Source organism: Pelodiscus sinensis, chromosome 22, assembly GCF_052426305.1.
Source record: "Pelodiscus sinensis isolate ZL-2025 chromosome 22, ASM5242630v1, whole genome shotgun sequence".
Classification (NCBI taxonomy): Eukaryota; Metazoa; Chordata; order Testudines; family Trionychidae; genus Pelodiscus; species Pelodiscus sinensis.
In genome coordinates, this window is record NC_143073.1 from 11,417,512 (window position 1) to 11,435,693 (window position 18,182).

The 18,182-nt window shown below is 53.4% G+C and overlaps 2 protein-coding genes across 3 annotated transcripts in view; one reads left to right on the forward strand and one right to left on the reverse strand.

Annotated features, from left to right (window-relative positions):
- The first annotated feature begins 1,027 nt into the window (after positions 1–1,027).
- LOC102461615 (intelectin-1-like) lies at positions 1,028–5,964 on the forward strand. Its single transcript, XM_089772285.1, has 4 exons — positions 1,028–1,862; positions 2,254–2,402; positions 4,152–4,255; positions 5,828–5,964. The coding sequence occupies exons 1-3, from the start codon at positions 1,710–1,712 to the stop codon at positions 4,153–4,155; spliced, it is 306 nt and encodes a 101-aa protein (XP_089628411.1). The 5' UTR covers positions 1,028–1,709; the 3' UTR covers positions 4,156–4,255; positions 5,828–5,964.
- A 1,646-nt stretch (positions 5,965–7,610) lies between these two features.
- Positions 7,611–18,182, reverse strand: part of F11R (F11 receptor) — a 73,712-nt gene continuing 63,140 nt past the window's right edge. Inside the window, exons 7-10 of one of the 2 annotated variants that reach the window (XM_006115220.4) lie at positions 17,321–17,428; positions 16,606–16,615; positions 12,926–12,974; positions 7,611–9,838 (exon numbers count right to left, since the gene is read on the reverse strand). In XM_006115220.4, the coding sequence (XP_006115282.4) occupies positions 9,803–9,838; positions 12,926–12,974; positions 16,606–16,615; positions 17,321–17,428 (203 nt within the window). In that variant the 3' untranslated portion in view covers positions 7,611–9,802. Of the gene's footprint in view, positions 9,839–12,925; positions 17,429–18,182 lie in introns of both variants that reach the window. The other variant, XR_016347693.1, reaches the window with a different exon arrangement.

Consider the following 18,182-nt stretch of genomic DNA (forward strand, 5'->3'; position numbering starts at 1 on the left):
AATGAAGCGGGGAAGATTTAAATCCCTGCTTCATTTGCAATTGCGCTGTGTCTAATCTGCATCCCTTTTCCGCAAAAGGGGTGCAGTCTAGACACAGCCTTGCAGTTGGGCGCTAGGAAAAAAGAATCTTTATGGAAGGATAGTCCCTGCTGCTTTTTCCATCTCCTGAGCTCTGTTAGCCCCTTCTGCTTGGTGACTTTGTTTATTAAGCAGAGCTCCTGTTCCTTTGTTTAGGGCAGACATGTTTGCCAGGGTAGTGGGGTTTGGAACATAAGATTTCCAAACCCCACAGCCCTTCCTCTGCAAATAGGCAGACACTGATGTCTTTTGGAAAATGCAGGGAGCTCTGTAGCTAACACATGCTCTGCAAGAGCGAACCATTTGTGAAAGACAGAACAAAATTAAATAAATTGCTCTTGCCCCTTGACTGATTTGGTGGCCAGAATAATTTCTGAATTCTAAGGGCAGAGGTGCTGTTCGAATGAAACCTAATTAACACAGTTCCCGCTTTCATCTGCTTCCTTATTATAGCCTGGGAAGATCTACTGAGCTCAGACATCCTTCATGGCTTCACTGGGACCATTCATCTCCACCGTCTGAATCAACACTCAGCGGCCACATGCAAGCAATCGGTGATCAGTTGATAAGGCCAGGCCTGCCATGTGTTCATGTGTAAACATGGGTTCCCTGGCTGGATGGCAGAAGTTGCAATGGGGCATGAAGGTGAAAGATGAACAAGGTTTGACCTGCTCTAGGTGTTCCCTTGAAACCCGTCCCCCCAGCTCCTGGGTGTGTGGATAATGCAGGTGCTTGTTAGTTGTGTTTGCAGTTAAAAGGTAAAATTCATTCTCGGTGCCTTATTTAAGGGTGGGAGGAGGGTGCACCAGAGGAACAGCTCTGTCTCCCTCCGTAAAGAAGCTGCTTCAGCTGAAATCCACAGGTGGAAATCTCAGACCAGGGAACGACAGGCCAGGTGAGTCCTGGCCTTGTCCTCAGGGGCTACACTGGGTACGTCTACACTACAGCGCTAATTCAAACTAACTTAGTTCGAATTAGTTAATTCGAACTAAGCTAATTCGAACTAACGCATCTAGAACTAAAAACTAGTTCGAATTAGCGTTTTGCTAATTCGAACTAGCGCATCCACACTGATTGGACGCAGGGGCGCATTTAAGGGCAGCTGAAACTGGTTCTGGCAGGGCATCAGGTCAGTAATTGCGTTGTGTGGCTGCTGTCTGAGGCTATCTGAGGCTCGTGCTTAAAGGCATCCCCCTGGACAGCCGGTTCTCAGCTTTTCCTGCTTGCTTGCCAACCTCGCCGAGGGACAGCAAAGCGTTGGTCTCTGTGCCCATCTGTGTCGGTGCTTCCCTTCGGGGATGCCGCCGCAGGTGGCAACATGGAGCCAGAGCTCGCCCTGCACCTTCTGGTGCACTTTCTGGACTTGCTGCTGCAAGCCTGCCAGCAATGGCTCGAGGCTCCCTGGCACCACCTGGTGCACGTCAGCCCCCTGCCTCTCTGCCTGGCCGCCCTGGGGGCCGTGAAGGAGCCGCGGCGGCGCCCCAGCACCGGCGTGCCCCGCCGCATCTGGCGTCTGGACACCAGCAGCGACTGGTGGGACCACATCGTCCTGGAGCGCTGGGAAGACCGACAGTGGACCCAGAACTTCAGGATGAGGAGGGACACCTTCCTGGAGCTCCCTGGTGGCCAGCATGCACGAGAACAACATCTACGGGAAGTGCACGGAGGGCGACCGCTGGTCCAGCCAGCAGGGGAGCAATGCCAACTACCCCGAGGGAGACGGCAACTGGGCCAATTACAACACCTTCGGCTCCGCGGTGGGCGCCACCAGCGACGACTACAAGGTGGGCCCCTCCCCCATGGCCATGGCTGGGGAGAGGGTACCTCAGAATGTGGTTGAATGCACGTGGGCCGGTGGGGGACATAGGAATGGGGGTTGGATGGGAGGGAGGGCCCAGGGGTCAAGGCGCTAGCGTAGGGATTGGCTGTCCTGGATTCTATTCCCCGCCTTGCCACAGGCCCCATGTGTGATCGAGGGCAACTCCCCAACTCTGTCCATCACTTTACCTCCCCTCCCGCCATACAATGGGGATGCTGCTTCTCTGCCTTGCAGGGTAGGTGACGGGATAAATACACCACAGCTGGTGAGGTGCCCAGATGTGTGGAGGATGTGGGAGGTGGCTGGGTAAGTAGCCGGGCTGTGGCTGAGGTTTCAGCAGGGTCTTTGCTTTTCAGAACCCTGGTTATTATGACCTGCAAGCCCAGGACCTGTCCGTGTGGCACGTAACCAACAAGGTGCCCCTGGCAGAATGGAAGACAAGGTCCATCCTGCGGTACCACACCAGGACTGGTTTCCTGTCATCCGAGGGGGGGAACCTCTTCAGGTGAGGGTGCTGAGCTGGGGGCTGTGGAGGGGCGTGTGGAGGAGGGACTGGATGGCTCTGCTGGCCCCCGTGTACATGCAGAAGCTGGGACAGATAAATCCTCAACATGTTACAGATGCTCCAGGCCGGGCTGATAATGGGACATGGAGCCTTCCCCTGCATGCAACCCATTGGAATCGTACCATGACCTCGCTGTGAGATGATCTGGCTGGTCTCACCCAATTGCTGGTGTGCAAATCCCAACCCAGCCACCCCCATGGCACTGATGTGCTGGCAGACTCAGCAGAGAGGCTGAACGGCCCATGGAGACCGACTATCCCCGGCCCTGGAGATGGAAGGCTGCTGGACAGAGATGCTTTGGAGTTAAGCCAAGCCCTTGAGCCACCTGTGAGCCCCGGCTTCGGGCATTAGGCATCCTGACAAGATCATCTCAGGATGAGGGCCGGGGAGAAACATTGCCAGACACGTGCTGGCCCCACGCAGAACCACGGCGCTAGGTGCTGCACGGTCCTAGAAGAGAACAACAGTCCCTGCCCCAGTCTCGGAAGAATCCAGCCCACATGGCACCTTGACAAGCCAGATTCCTCTGCCCACCACTAGGGTCACACTTACTGGTATGTGGCTGGCACCGGAAGTGGCATTGACTGTATAAATCACCCAGTAAGGAGATCTTAATCAACGCTGCCCTGTCTGCGCTTGAGCTTCCCTGCCATAGGGACAGAAACTAACCTTGGCTGCTCGCTGCACTTGTCTTTCAGAAATACCCAGTGAAATACGGTGCCGGCAACTGCCTGACCAACAATGGCCCCTCCATGCCCATTGTCTGTGACTATGGTGATGCCCAGCAAACTACCAGCTACTACTCTCCAAGTGGCAGAAATAAGTTTGGGTAGCGAGTTCACGTGTTTTCCCTTCCCACCCTCATAGATCAACCTTGTCCTCCCACTCTGAGTTATCTTTGTTTCAAATAGAGGGAAAACAAATGGAAAATCCTCAGGAGAGAGCACGGTGTGTGTTCTCCACTTTCACATGCTACCTGGCAACACAACACAAAAGGGCTCTGGTTTAGTCTGAGACAAATAGGATGAAATTCAATAAGGACAAATGCAAAGTGCTCCACTTAAGGAGGAACAACCATGCATACAGAATGGGATGGCACTGTCTAGGAAGAAGTACTGCAGAAAGGGATGTAGGGGTCATAGTGGATCACAAGCTAATCAGACAATCATCAAGTGATCTGTCCCATTTTCCAGCCTGCAATCGCCAGGATCGCGTATGGAGACTTTAAATATTGGTGTCACCTTAGCTATCCTCCAGGCTTCCAGTACAGACGCTGATGTAAGGGATTGGTTACAAAGCACAGCTGGTGGTTCTACAGTTTCACATCTGGGTTCCTTCAGAACTCTTGGGTGATGCCATCTGGCCCTGGTGACTTATTCCTGGTTAGTTTGTCAAATTGTTCCAAAATCTTCTCTTCTGACACCTCAATCTGGGACAGTTCCTCAGATCTGTCACCTAAAAAGAATGGCTCAGGTTTGGGAACCTCCCTCATGTCCTCAGCTGTGAAGACCAATGCAAAGAATTCATTTAGTCTCATGACAACCTAATCAAGTGTTCCTGATCCTTAACCATTCCTAATTTTCCTATATGGACTTACCAAAAGGGCCTGGCTGAGATCAGAACTTTTGTCCCTTCTTCCCACCTGCTCATGGCAAACCACCATCCTGACCTCCCCTTTTCTGTCACCAGCTGAATTCGTTCCTGGCTACATCCACTTCCAGGTGTTTAATCGTGAGAAGGCGGCCATGGCTCTGTGTGCTGGGGTGAAAGTCACTGGCTGTAACACTGAGCATGTGAGTATCTGGCCGGAGAGGGGAGAGGGTTGGAGTAGGGACAAGCCGAGAGCTGGAGTAAAGGAAATAATTTGAAACAAATGTTTTTGGGAGATCAACCCACAATGGATACAACCCCCCAAAAAGTTGTGGCGGGTCAGACACAATGTTTTGTTGGACTGAAAACAACGTGGTGTCTTTCAATCTGTGTAGATTCTTGCATTAGTACCCTTCCTCTCTGCTATCTTCTGATCCTTATCTGCTTCTTTTTTCTATTCAATCTTTAGGTACTTATATCTGCCTATTTGGTTTTCCTTTTGATAGGTTCATACACTCTGCTCCTTATTTCCTGCCCCCTTCCATTTTTTTCCTTCCCCCTTATTTATTTTGGGTCTTCACATCCTAAACTCAAAACTCCGGTCATCTGAAGAAGTGGGCTATGCCCACGAAAGCTCATACCACCATCTACACGTTTTGTTAGACAGTGAAACCTGGCTGGCTATATAAGGCCTCTCTTACCTCTCACACTGGTGCAGGGGAGATTCAGTTTATGGCCAGTGTGCCAGCAGGCACAAGCTGTGCTCGTGGAAGCAGTCTTCCCCAAGAGTAGGCCAGGGGGTTCTAATGTTATTTCTGTCCTTTGGGATTTCATCAGGGGAAAGCCAGCTCCTATGAACCCTGGTGTCAGAAGATGCTGCTGTGGGTGTGTGCACACGTGTGCGCACCCTGAAGTAGTGTATTGTGTTGTGCCCTAGCACCTCTGTCCAGGCTGCAGCAAGCAGTCCTGGTTATGAGCCACATTTCCCCTCGGGGAGGATGGAAGAGTATTGAGGGGAAAATCAGGCCTGCAGAGTGTATGAATGTGAAACCTGAGACCTCATTTCAGTCGCAGGGGAAAAGGGCCTTTCTAATGGGCAAACTAGAAGCAGGAGCTTGGGGTGCTGAGTTGAATCCAGATAATGCATTTCAAAAAGAGGGGAAAAAACCTGGCCTTTCCCGGACTGCCCACTTGATTGGTCTGTGTTTATCCTCTGAGCAGGATTCCAACAAGGACGGGCTAGGTAGGAGAACAGAAAGAGTAGGACCACTGACTGTCTCATGGGGTCCTGGCTGGGGCCTCTAGGCACTACCGTAATAACCCTGACAAGTCAGGTCCAGCACCTAGCACCAGCAATCCTGTACCAGGGCTGAGGGTGCCAAAGCTCAAAGCCATCAAGCACTAAAAATAAAATCTCAAGGGCTCAAAGTCTCCTGGCCCTTGTGCAGGTGTTCAGACCAGAGCTGAAGGAGCGTCAAACGCAGGCAGCTGGGGGCCTTTTTGTACCACTGTAACCAACTGCCCCAGAGCCAGGGCAAGGGAGACTCAGGTCCCAAGAGTTGGGGATTTAAATCCTCATGCTTCAGGACACAAGCTGAGTTCTGACTGTGGAAGGTCAGGAGGTAATTTGCTGGTTCGGCAAATTCATTGCCAGCTGGCTATTGTAGGGTTTCTTGTGACTTCCTCTGAAGTAGGTGGCACCGGCCTGGAGACAGGGGAGCAGCTAGATGGGTCCCTGTTCTGCTCCTCTGGCAATTCCTCTGTTCTCTCCCCAGCACTGCATAGGTGGAGGAGGGTTCTTCCCAGAAGGGAACCCAGTGCAGTGCGGCGATTTCACTGCCTTAGCCTGGGACAGCTACGGAACCCATCGGGGCTGGAGCACATCCAAGGAGATGCTTGAATCCGCAGTGCTGCTCTTCTACCGCTGAGTCCGGAAAGGCCGACGTGCCACAGTGAAGGATGCTGCTTCCTTCCAGCCAGCAGCGCTTGCTGGCTTTGAACTCAGATGTCTGCCATGCAATTAAAGAATCTGAAGCAGGCTGCGGTGTCAGTGATTTACTCTCCTTGCGACCTAGAAAAATAGGCTCTGTAGAGTGGCCTAGAGTATAGGTAGGGCAGCTGCCTGGGGACTACAGGGTGGTGGGGTTCAAGTCCCTATGTCCACACTGGGAACAGCTGGATAGCTAACACAGAAGAGGCTGTGGGGGGTCTAACCAGCAGGCAGAAGTAGATGTGTCTCTCATTCAATTATAGTGAGCACCTTAGAGACTGAGGGTCCGTCTACACTGCAAGCTTATTTTGAAACAAGCTTTTCTGCTATCTCAATTTAGAGCTCCAGGAGGCACCGGGAAGGAATAACTTAGAATGGCCTCGGTGAGGGGCTATTTTGAAATAGCTGCAGTAGAGAGTCTACACAGGCCTCATTTTGAAATAGCTATTTTGGAATAGTCTCCTATAGACAACCACCTAACCTCAAGATGATTCTTACCAACAGCCACAGGACATACCACACTAATACCAACCCTGGTACCTTCCCTTGCAACAAACCCCGTTGCCAGCTTTGTCCACATATTCACTCTGCTGATACCATTATTGGACCTAACCAAGTGAGTTATAAGATCAAGAACACATATTCCTGCGCATCCAGAAATATAATTTATGCTATCATGTGCCGAAAGTGTCCGTCTGCTTTGTACATTGGACAAACGTCTCAGACACTTCGCCAAAGGATCAATGCCCACAAAACAGATATTAGACAGGATCACAAAGAAAAAACAGTTTCTTGCCATTTCAACCAGAAAGGACATTGTCTCAACGACTTAATTACCTGCATCCTGCTTCAAAAGCCTTTTAAGACTGCACTTGAAAGAGAATCCTCTGAACTAAAATACAGGACTATGTAGCACTTTAAAGACTAACAAGATGGTTAATTAGATGATGAGCTTTCGTGGGCCAGACCCACTTCCTCAGATCAAGTAGTGGAAGAAAACAGTCACACCCATATATACCAAAGGATAAAATTAAAAAAATGAACAAATATGAAAAGGACAAATCACATTTCAGAACAGAAGGGGGATGCGGGGGGGGGGGGGGAAGGAAGGTGAATGCCTGTGAGTTAATGATATTAGAGGTGGGGAAGGGTAGATGTCTGTGAGTTAGTAGTATTAGAGGTGATAATTGGGGAAGCTATCTTTGTAATGGGTAGTCTTTAAAGTGCTATATAGTCCTGTATTTTGTTTCAGCTACACCAGACTAACACGGCTACATTTCTATCACAATCCTCTGAACTGTTATTCATGCTAAAATTCGACACTTTACACCTGAGTCTGAATAAAGGATCTAGTTATCTTACCCATTACAAAGATAGCTTCCCCAATTATCACCTCTAATATTCCCACCCCTTAGGACGTAAGCTTTCAAACGTGACCCTTGAACCACCCTTGTGCAGTCCTTCCTGTTGCACCACTGACCAGCAGGGGGCAGGAGAGCAGCAGTCTACTCCCCCTCCTAGCAAGCAAGCCCCGCCCTCCTCCTTTCCAAGGGCCAGAGAGACTGAACTCAACCAAAGGGTTTATTTCCAGGTCCAAATAGATAAAATTACACCAGTGTTAAAGCAGTTTCAAAAGTGACTATGACAGTGTCTCCGGCTTTACAGTCAAGGGCTGGTGAGGTTTCTCTTGCTGAGCTGTCATAAAAAGCAGCTGTCACAGTTACATCTGTCCAGATGTTGGAGAGGTGGCCCTCCCGCCTCTGCTCGCAGGGCAGCCTGCTGCAGGGCACTCGCCAGGGTGGCTGCTGCGCACTGTGACCCAACAAACAGCAGGGTTGGATTCCAGCCTCCGTTAGTCCTGCAAATGGATCCCGTCTCTGCAGCCCCGCGAGAAACCACCACAGAGTCCATGGACGAGGCACCGTCGGCCACAGCCTGGCAGCGGCCCCTTTCCTGCTCCCTGCAGGCGGCAGCTCTGGATCCACCGCACCAGGCTCACTCCCTACAGGCATTTCTCAAAGAGTCCCGACGGGGGGCGCTCTGCCATTCATTCCGAGGTTGGGGTGACCAGGGAGTGGAATAATCAGGACAGCTTGTGGGGCGGGGCAGGAAGCTGCATATCGAAGACAAAATCTCTAATACCGGGACAAATCCTAATATTCTCAGGACGTTTGGTCCCCCTGACATGGGTGCTGGCCAGGGCAGTGCTTAGGGGAGGCACTGTAAAGGCTGAGTGCTCAGGGGTCTAGCCACACACCTGCTGGCTGCAGCCCTACAAGTCAGTCGCCTTTGCACTAAGGCCCTTCACACCACACAGCAGCGTAACAGGGGCTTAAGGTGAATGGGACTAGCAAGGCCCCGACATGCAGCCCCGCCCTAACCCAGTCAGTGGCTGAACAGCCATTCGTCCCTTAGAGCCTCTTCCATGCAAAGTGTTGCCCAAGAATCAGTAACAATGTCAATGCGGACGGCAGCTTCCTTCCCAAGCGTGAGCAGCCACCAGCCAGAGTTCGGGAGCATGGGGGCGGGAGGGGAGGAGAGAGCAGCACAAGGCAACACAACCCCGCGCCGCTGAGCGTTCCTGCCTTGAGGGAGGGCCCTGAGCTTCCCCCTCGAGGCAGATAAATCCAACCCATAACACTGAACAGCAGGAGCCTGCCCCCCCTTTGGGAGACGGCCCAAGGCCGGGTGTGAACTCCATCTCCGCGCCACCCCAGCAGACCTGGTTTCAACTGAGGTTTGGTCCAACCGCACTGGACGGCTCTCCTGGCCCTCCCCCTCAGCGTGCAGAAATGGAGTTCAAGTGGAGCCTGGTATCACAGGGAAGAAGCGCCTCCTTGCTCCTGGACTGGATTTTCTCTCTGGTGCCTCACAACCAAACCAGAAGCCCAGGGATTGATGAGCATGGCCCCTGGCCCCTCATCGCAATGCCCCTAAGCCAGGGGCAGGGAACTTTTTCGGGTCGGGGGGCCGCTGATCCACAGAAAAAAATCAGTCGGGGACCACACACAAGTGAGAAGCAAGTCGGGGAGTAAAGTGAGGCAGCCCCCAACTGAAGAAAAAGACATTCTCCACATTCCCTGCAGACACCAGCGACTTGGGGGGCTAGGGGGTTGTTCTGGCTAGTAGATTGTGTGTGCTCCAGCCCCTGAGGTTCGGGGGCCAGACCCAGGCAAGCTGGGGGGCCACACCCAATTCCTAGGCCGTAGGTTCCCCACCCCTGGCCTAAGCCCTTCTCAACATTCACTTCCTGCTCTGGGGCACCATGAAGATGACACTCCCGACACTAGTACAGTGGTTATTGGGGGGTGGGACCACAACATTTCTACAGCCACAGAACTTCTTCTGTTCAGTGCTTTAGCATAACCCAGGCTCCTTTGGGCTGCCACTTCTGGCCGCATAGAGCCCATCCCCAGGCTTAGGCGCCTCGACAGTGCTGCAAAGGCTTTAAGGTGACCCACTGCATGGGCTGCATTTCACCCTCCTGGCGAAACCAGGCTGCAAGGCGGGTCTGTCGCTCTTAGGAAAATAAGATCGGTTTATGCAAAGTCACCTGCAGCACAGCAGGCAAGAGTCCAGCCCCACGGCTCTACAGAACAGGGAGAGTCTAGAACGGGACTAAAAAGGCACTAAGTGTAACTTTAAAAAAATAGTTAAAATTGCAGTGAGTTACAGTAATTCACACAGAACATTTACAGCAGTTCATGGGGCAAAGGGCAGGGCGTTGGCAGGAGAGGGTGGAACCAATCCAGGGTTAATGTCACACGAGGAAGGACGAGGTCTGTTTGAATTCGCCCTGGAGGAAGAGAAGGAAAGTCACAGTGAAGTCCCATGTACACAGAGCACAGTGAATACTTCAAAACAAACCTGTTTTCCCTCTCCCCAGCCCCTCAGAGAACAGCTCGTGGTCCTGGGGAGCCAGGCAGCCCCTAGTTCACTGGGGTGAGAATCAGGAGTTCTGGGTCTCAGTCCCCACTCTGCTCCGCTCTCAGCGAGTTTCCTCTCCCACTCTGCATGCCTAGCTTCTCTGGCTACACGGAGCTCTTGCAGGGAGGGACTGTCCCGTGTGCGTGGGCAGTGCCTGACATCAGGGGCAGGTCTGACACCACCACTCTGTGGGCGAGCACTGGGTTTTCTGCATAGAAGCACAAACTAGATCGCAGGGGAAGTGATCACAAATCTTCCCCCAGCCCATCTGACATCAATCCATGTCACCAGCACACTGGGTTTGGACCTTGTTAAGTACATCTTTCTCTGCCTACTGGAGGCACGCAAGGCACAATCTATCTGTGTTCTGGGGAAGCCGCTCTTTTCCAGTGCACCGGAGCGGCTGTACCACTTTACAGAACACAAGGTAGGGTCTATGTAACACTGAGTCAAAGATCCCAAGCTGTTAAAACTGAACCTTAATCCTCATGATGACATATTACGCACATTTAACAGATGGGTAAGTGGAGGCACAACAGGTGTAAGGGATCAAGTTAGGAAAAGAACCCACAAAGCCTTTAACTCCCAGACCCTGACTTTGGCTTTTACCACTCACAGTAATGCCTGTTTTCCCTGAGTGAATGGTGCTGGGCTCTCAGCAAAGGTGGCATTTTCCTGCACAAACTCCAGGCAAGGAGGCTCCTAAGTCCCATTTTCAAGAGCGTGGAAGTGCTTTGGGTCAGGTTTTTAAACAGCATTTAGGTGCCGGAAAATGCAGATAGGCACAAAGGGAGATTTCCAAAAGCATCATGGCACATATCTGTCTTTAGGCACATAAATCCCTTAGAAATCTGGCCTGTGGGCTCTTAAATACCTAAGTCCTGGTATGAAAAGTGACTTTGGTGCTTTTGAAAGTCTGATGACAGACGAAGGACTCAGGTGGTGCCGACACCACTTCCCACGTTCCTGCCTACCCCGACTCTCTGAATGGCCTCTGGCTGACTGGTTAATTACACTCCAGATGCTAGTTTCTCACTAATGATTAGTCATTCAATTTCACTTCTGCACTGGAATTTCTCTGTTGGACACTTATTTACCACCGGAACATGGTGAGTCTGGATCTTTACTGAAAGGTCCTTAATGAAATGGGTGCATGGCCAAGCAATGCGCTGGAGCTACCTTACCCCACGTTGTGTGTCTGTGGCAATGGTTTAGATTTAGAAAATCAGGGGCTTTTGGTCTTTAATTCCTTGTGACATAGGTAAGCTGCACCACAGTGGCCAGACAGATCAGTTCTCTAGTGTTTGTGTGTGCGCGCGGGGGGCAGGATGGGGATACGGGATGATACTCTACATCATTCTACCTTGCCTAGCAACCTCAAGGAGGCTCGTAGCACTATGCTTTTGCTCATCCAGAAGTTACAGGTTTGACACAGGGGTCACTGGGTGAATTTGATCGCCTGCGTTATGCAAATGAGCATAACGGTCTTTTCTGGCCTCCATCTCTGACTCTCAACTCGTCTATCATAGCAGTGACCAAAGCCTAGCTCGGACCCTTTGGGCACATTTGGCTTGGTACCAAAGGCTGACTCGATATTGCGAAAGGAGTGAAAGTTACGCAGCCAGCTCAGCAGGTTTTAACTGGGTGGCGTGTGGGTGAAGGCACTAAAGAGAGAGGCATTTACTCTTCTCTAGCCTGGGCTGGTCATGACTGACTAGCAGCTCAAAACAAACTGAGCGGGGATGGTGGTGTTGCAGCATTGGACACAGCAGAGCAACTAAAGACAGTCTTGGGGCAAGAGAAATCTTCCCAGCACTGTCTCTGTACTGAAGAGCCAGCCGCACCCCCAGCACTAGGGAGGCAAATGCTCCCGACACTTGGAACTCCTTTCTGACCGGCACGTTTTCGTTTAGTGATGCCCTGTTTTCAGCACAAGCTTTAGAGGAAGGGCACTGGGGAGAATCAAACGCACACTGAACTGAAGGTCTTCGAGGTCTGACAGTGACTAAGGGGCTCTGATGCAGAGGCTCTGCAAGCAAATCTGGCTGACTCTGAAAAGTGGAACACCAATACCCGCCATGCTCAGGATTGCTGGCCGGGACACTGGGAATCTGCCCACCTGACTTATACGGTGGTTACAGGAATTACCTACGTAATTGAGCTGGCACAAGTCAAGAGCATCTGAGCCACTTGGAGTCTGGCTCTTCCCAGCCCACAGTGGAGGGCAGGGCTGTGCTACTATCCCCATTGCATTGGGAACTGAGTCATGGACCCACCAAGGTGTTTAAGCTCCATTTCAGTGGAAGTTCAGAGCCTCAGTGCCTGCCTGGGTCTAAGCCGGAGCCACATAGTTAAGCTGACCCTGTGTAAACAGCACTAGGGCTATGGAAGACAACGGTCAGCCTAGCTCCCGGGGGAGATGGAGTCATCAGCGTGAAAGGTGACTGGCTACAGCAGCAGCTGTTTTAAGTGTAGACACCGACTAATTAGCATGTCCAAGGTGCCTACACGTGACAGAGTGGGGAGCTGAACCCCGGTTAGTGCCAAACCACTGGGCCACCCTTCTTTTCAAGGTCAAAGTCTCAGTGCAGGCCACTGACCAGGAATGACACCCAGCGGGCAACATGCGGGTGAGCTTCAAGCCATCAGCTATGCCCAACCAAGAAACTGAGCATGATGGATAGACATGCCACCTGGCGACCTGCCCTCCCCTCCCCTCCGAGGAAGTGGCTGGCTTTGGATGAGGTGTGTGTCAGTTGCTCCATAAAGCCCACAAGCAGTGGGCAGATCCCTGCTGTAGCCAGGCTGCATCTGGGTTACACCCTGCCCCTTTCAGGTGTGGGGAAACACCACTCCCATCCTGCAGGCTCGTGGATCCCAGCCTCTCACCCAAGGAAGCCAGGAACCAAGTCAGTTCTTTGGGGATAAGAGACTTTCTGGGCTGGAGGTTACTTACGTCGCTCCGGTTGGAGGGCTGGCTGTAGATAACCGGCTTGTTGGTGCCACTAAGAGAGAGAGAGAGAGAATTAAACTAAGATGCTGCACAAGGCTGATCGCTCTTCTCACCCCGCCCACCAACTGGGTCACCACACACCTCACCCCAGTGCTGGCCTTTCTTCTGCCATCCCTATTTCTCCACCCAACATCCACCACACCCAAAGATAGGACCGTGAGGAGGGCAGCTAAGAGGTGTAGCCCAATACCCAGTCTGCTTTGGGTGACACGTTGATTTCTATGATCTCTTCTGTCCTGTGATGGGGCATTTGTCCTGCACTGGCCCTACAAGGGTTAAAACCAGCCTAGCAAGGCAAAGCATGTAGCTGCAGATAATTAGGCTGAGGAGCAGGCAGCCACAGGTGTGGCTGCTGCTAATAAGGGTGCAGCTGATCCTGATGATAGGGCAGCTGCAGACCAGGCAGGGGAGTCTGATGCAAGGAGCCGGATGGGAAGGTCAGCTTCCTAGAGGGCTGCATATATAGCTCTGGGAATGGCCTTGCTATGTTTGGCAGGCTCGAGTGTGGGGCAGGGGCCCAGGAAAGCGGCGGTGGCAGAGTTGGAGGAGGCGCAGTGAGAGGCTGCCGCTGAAGGGTCCCTGGCATGGGGTGCAGAGAAGTGGGCAGGCCTGCTTCCCCTCCCCGCTCCATTCGCCATGGAAGGTGGTGGGCAGGACAGACTGCAGTTTGCCTCTGGAGAAAGAGGCTACACTGAGGACTGCAGTGGGCCCCTGAGTGACAGGATAGTGGGTTGCTGCTCCCCAGGGGTAGGCTAGGGCTCGGCCAGAGGGCTGTGCTCCCAAGGCAGATGCCATGGATCAGGACCGATATGGGCGGAGAGGGAGCAAAAGAGAAGGGACGGCGGCGAGACATGGCTAGTATAGGGTGCCCTGGGGGTTGAGGGAGCACAACTGGCAGGAGGTGCTGTGGAAGTGACTCAAGCCCCGTGACAAGTCCCCACGTGAGAACTAGCTTGTAACTTGCTGCAATCGGGCCAGAGCTGGCAAAGAAAGGAGGACAGAGGGGTATTAGCAGAACTGGAAGGGGAGCCCAGGGCCAGATAAATGAGGGCTGGGGATTAGGTCCATGAGCAGAACTGTGGAGGGGGAGTTTGCAAGCTCCTGCCAGTGCTGAGATATTGACCCCTTTTGGGTAAGGAGAAGCAGAGTATGCCAGGCATGGCCTAGGCTGAGATAGCATTCTGCCCTGCTCGCGCTCCGGCAGCCGTTTGTTCACCAGGCCTGAGAGAGGGTACAAGACAATACTGCCATCTGGGGGACAAGGGAAGACATTACGCTGCACTACTTCCACCTGCTGACCTCCCATGCTCTAGGCCAGTGGTTCCCAACCTGTGGTCCACAGACCCCTGGTGGTCCACGATGGTACTGCAGGGGGTTCATGGAAAGTATTAAAATGGAAGGCTCAGGCCCACTGTTCATACCTCTCCCTCTCCTATATCAAAGTTTTCCCTGTGGAATGACAGAGTGACAGGCACAGGCTCCCTGCCTCACACATGAGGTAGAGGGGTCTGCAGGTGCCACTTCATCCTCCATCACACCCCGAGCTGAGCCCCAAGCCCAGACTGGCTCCCTCCTGCCCAGCCACGTGTGGAGCTGCAGCAATGAGTGGCACTTCTGCAAGGCGGGCGGCCTGGCAACACTGATCTGAGCAGTCCAGGCCCCCCTTGTCTGGTGCGGCAGCTTCGTCCCTTTTCCTACCCGCATACAGTTGGAGCGCTGTCGCTGGCTTCCCGCTATGCCCGTGGTCACCAACCAGTAGATCGCGATCTACCGGTAGATCTCGGAGGCTCTAAGAGTAGCTCTTGAGCCCTCTCTGAACTGCGCGCCTGCGCAGTGCATTTACATTAGATTTCCTCATTTGAGGAGCAGCTACTCACCGAGCAACAGCACAGGTGAGTAGCTGCGAGAAATGGTGGGAATTTTTTTTTAAAGTAGCAGTATAAGGATTGGGGATAGCAAGTGATGGAGAGGAAGAGAATAGAGAGGGCGGGGCTTCAAGGAAGGGGCGGGGCGGTAGATCTTGGCTTGGTCTGTCATTTAAAAAGTGATCTTGGGTGTAAAAAGGTTGGAGACCACTGCGCTATGCGGAGGGAGGGAGCAAAAAGCCCCAACTTCGATCGTGGAGAAAAAACACTCCCCATCCCGCTGCCTCCCCGGTGGGCCACAAGGGCAGTGGGCCAAGAGCTGTGCTGCTTCCCCAGTGCTTGGGATGTTTGTCTGAACATTAATTAGATGTTCGGAACCGATTAAAAGCATGGTAGGGTGTTTAATTCCCTTGGCTCCTTTGATCATTCCAGTGGCTGTTGTTAAATGTTGCTGTTGAAATAGGCTTGTAGATGTGAATTATTTTATTCTCAACCTGGCAAGCGCCAAGTGCAGGGTGAGGTGCCCTGCATCCCCTGCCACCTGCTGCCCCATCCTCTGCTACGTTCCACACGGCTGAACCCAACCCCAAGCCATCTGGGAGGAACCCACAGCAAAGGGGCAGCCCAGCAGCGGTCAAAGCAGCTGCCAACCACTGGTGCTGTTTCCTTGCTAGTTAGGTTGCCCATTCGTGGGAGTGGGCTGGGTGTGCATAGGGAGGCAGGAAGGAGGATCGGGTGTATGTGGGGATGGGTGGTGCAGTAAAGGGGGATGGTGGGGGTGAAGAGGATATAGCAATAGAGGCAGGGGGATGGGTGGTGGGGGGTATGGAGGAGGGGTTAGGGAAAGATGGGGTGTAGGAATGCAGGAAGGAGGTGGGGGTAGGGATAGGCACTGTGGGGTCGGGGAGGGGGTTAGGGAGGATAGTGGAGGCAGGGGAATGGGGGGGTGTAGGGATGGAGGTGGGGATAGGGATGAAAGCAGGTGGATGGGCTGTGGGCCATGGAGCTCCATGCTCCATCTCTCCTTGCCCTGGCATGGGGTGGGTGGGGAGGGGGGGAGAGCTGGGGCTGGCACAAGTTGAGCCAGGCAGGAGGGAGGAGAAGAGCTGGGGCTGGTACAGCCTCAACCCAGCCCAGCCTACCCCGGTGGCAGGGAGGAGAGCTGGGGTTGCCTACCCCCGGGGGAGGGAAGAAGCGGGGGTTGGCAAGTATAACAAGCAGGGACACTATCCTCTAGGCTTTTCTTTTCCTCCCCCAGGGAGGGGGGTCCGTGAAATCTGAATAGATTGAAAAGGGGTCCGAAAGGTTGGGAACCACTGCTGTAGGCTTGGTCCTGTCTTCAGCGGGAGGATGCTGCTGGGCTGGGATGGGGGCTTTGCTGACCTAGGGATAGGAGCAACTGATGGTGGGGACAGCAGAAACATGTGCCCTGCCTAGTCCAAGAGGAAAGGCCAAAGTCTCACACACCTCCCCATTGCTCCTGAGCCTGAGATCCCACCTGGGGGCGGGAGGGTACCAACAGGCTACACAGCAGCTCCGATGGGGCACTGCAGGGTGAGCGGTCACGTCTGGCATACACACTGGCACCCTGCATTCTACCTGCTGCAAGGAAGAGATTCCAGGTGTCGGAGCCTGGCTAGACCTGGGGAATACTCTACCCACATCGCAGTGCTTGAAGGATCTCAGCAGGCCAGGGGCACAAGAGGGATAGAAGAGGCTCAGAGGGGGTACAGAGAACAAGTACAAGGTTCCACTCACCCTCTTCTCTCTGGAAGGGAAAAAGAAGAAGCAGGATGGTTAGAACATGTTGCTCAGCTGCCAACATTTCTCTCCAAGAGGCAGCACCTGACACAGTTACAGCAGGCAGCAACCAAGACTTCCGCAGGGCCATGCTGCTTTCAGAGTGCATTCAGATGGCTGTGCCAAGAGCAGACAAGCCTCCCCATCCCATACATGAGAGATTCATGCGGGTGGAGCCACAGACATAACCATGGTGTAGCCACACAAGCTCAGCACCACAGCCTGGGGCTCCCATTTAATTCAGAGAGACAGCCAGCAGGCAGGAACTACAATCCCCAGCATGCACTGCTCCATCTTGAGTCAAATGCGGCTTGACGGAGAGCTGTACAGTTGGGTCAGCATCTCAGTAGGGAAAGGGGGACGGCAGCGGAGGTTTGCTGCATCACAGGCAGCCCTGGCAAGCAGGAGAGCCAGCCCACGGCTTACATGCCCTTCACACAGAAGGTGCCAGGAAGAGCGACATCTTGCAATGCAATGGCTCATCCCAATCGCATCTTCAGCTGCCGCCGCCAGAGCTCATTAACCAGCAGCTGTCGGCCAAGGACCCAGCCCAGCTTCCGCAAAGGAATTGGCAGGGGCTCAGAGGGACCCCCTAGGCTCACAACAGTGACTGAGCACAAGAGGAAGGCAGGGAGAGGCACGTCCTCACCCCAAGTGGTAGCTTAATACTTACTGTTGAAATAGCCACGGCTGTAGGCGAACCAGACGCCGAAGGCGATCAGCGCCAGCACAATCACCAGCACGACCACAGCCGCCACAATGCCGCCCACGTTGACTTCAGCTGGGTGAGAGAAGGGTGTCAGTGTGGCATGCGGCGATCTAATGCGCACAGACCCCCCTGCAAGCCACAGGATCCCAAATGCTCTCATATCTGCAACATGGGAGAACTGCACCAGCGGACGATTTAGTCTGTCTAGGTGCAATAACCGGGGAGATTCCTTCAAGGGCCCATCACCCTGCCCCAATTGCCTTTAATGGATTTAAGTTGGCAGGAGTGAGGAGCCTGCTCCAGGGACCCACCAGCTCCCCAGCCAGCACGATATGGGTCACAGACGGAGCAGCTCTGGGCTAGTTAACTCAAGGGAGGTTTCTATCATTTTAACCCTGCTGCTGTCCCACTGACAGATCTGAGAGACTCGCTTCATGCTCCGGCAGCTCCCAGCCTGCTCCACTTCCATTTCTTCCGGCCTATCGGTCACCAGCCCCGGCCACACAACTGAAGTCAGAGTTTGGTCCTAGCTATTGCCATCTATCAGGAAGATCGACGTCTGAGAACAGCAACGTTCCATGACCAGCTTGGCCACACCTATCCCCAGACCGAGTCACTCCCAATCCCAGGGGGCACTAGCCTGGGGCGGGAGCCTCCTCTGGGGCCTGGCTCGGTGGGACATGCCAAGAGCCACTTGTTGGCCCTCAGGAAAATCCAAAGCTGGATCACTTAGCATGGCAGCCCAACTGGCTCCCGCAGGCTCTCCCCACCCCTCCAGCAAAGCATATGCCCATTTTCCTGTCCAGGCACTTGGGCACCGTCCTGT